Here is a 1,205-nt window from a genome sequence, read left to right on the forward strand (position 1 = left end):
AGTAAAGTAACTTAATGTGCCTTGGGGGGGGGGGGGTCCATTAAAAATATTCTAAAAAACAACAACCAGTTAAAGGCAAGTGTCTTGAGTACTGCCAAACGGATTCAGCTCCCAAATCTTCATTCATTTTGTTGTATAATAATCTCTGAACTTCATTCAGTTCACAGTGTATCTAATCTAAGGAGGCACTCAGAAAATGTGTAGCATGGCAAACCACCACATGTTCAAGCTTTTGATTGTACAATAGACTCCCTGGTAACACATTTCCAGAAGACTATGAGACTTGATTGAAGAATTACATTCAAGTTTGCATGTCTGATTGATTTAATAGGTCAGTAAAGGTTACGTGATGCATTTCTAACTGTTCGTCTGTGCAGGGCTGCATCTCATTGAAGGGCAGCCAAGTGAATGAACTGACAGCCAACCCAGAAGAACCCGGCCGACAGCTTTTTGAGATTGTGCCAGGTGAGCAGATCTTCATATCAAATCATCAAATCAATGTCCTGTACTGAAACCAGAACAGACACCGTATAGGCTTTCCAGAATGCACTGATTACAGAGGGCTGGTTTTGCCCCAAAATGATTCGCTGATGCTGACTGTGTGTTTGATTTATTTATGACGAGTAAATAACACACGAGTGTGACACCCAGCAGAGCTTCTTTTTCTAAACAATAAAGCAAAGAAAACTGGAGTCAAATGCCCTTCGAATCCATTCAGTGTTTACAAGATATTAAATTATCTCTTTTGCACATGATAATCACATTAAAATGGGAAGTACTGAACTTCTTACCTGTGAAAATGCAGCCCTGGTCTGCTCAAGCCAAAGACAGCAATGTGTCTAAAAAGAAGAAAAACTGCAGAATAAGAATAAAATCAACCTGTGCAGATCCAGATTACAAATGATCTCATTCTTGATGGTAAACATGCATTCTTTGTAATTAGAGCAATTCGCTGAATAGCTTTGCATATAATTAATGTAAATGTCTGATGCATTTTTGTAGATCGATCTAGAATAGTTCAATAAAAAAAATCAGGATGCATCAGTGAATCAATTTTTCACCCCTAAAGTGCACCATAAATATTTAGATAACTAAATTTGGTGTTAACCTAAGTAATGCACCAAACACAATAAATAAACAGCCAAACGCACACAGCATAGGACAATAGCAGCAGTTCTACACCCAACAGCACTTTCTGATGTCAG

The 1,205-nt window shown here is 38.2% G+C and overlaps 1 protein-coding gene across 1 annotated transcript in view; it reads left to right on the top strand.

Moving 5' to 3' along the window:
- The window catches only part of LOC107579301 (rho GTPase-activating protein 22-like), a gene marked incomplete at both ends in the record, with an annotated part of 3,289 nt that extends 2,824 nt beyond the window's left edge, over window positions 1-465 (top strand). Inside the window, one exon of the mRNA XM_016265146.1 lies at window positions 378-465. Coding sequence (XP_016120632.1) covers window positions 378-465 — 88 coding nt within the window. The remainder of the gene's footprint in view (window positions 1-377) is intronic.
- Between the last annotated feature and the right edge of the window lie 740 nt (window positions 466-1,205).

Source organism: Sinocyclocheilus grahami, unplaced genomic scaffold (genome assembly GCF_001515645.1).
Source record: "Sinocyclocheilus grahami isolate Dianchi unplaced genomic scaffold, SAMN03320097.WGS_v1.1 scaffold16374.1, whole genome shotgun sequence".
NCBI lineage: Eukaryota > Metazoa > Chordata > Actinopteri > Cypriniformes > Cyprinidae > Sinocyclocheilus > Sinocyclocheilus grahami.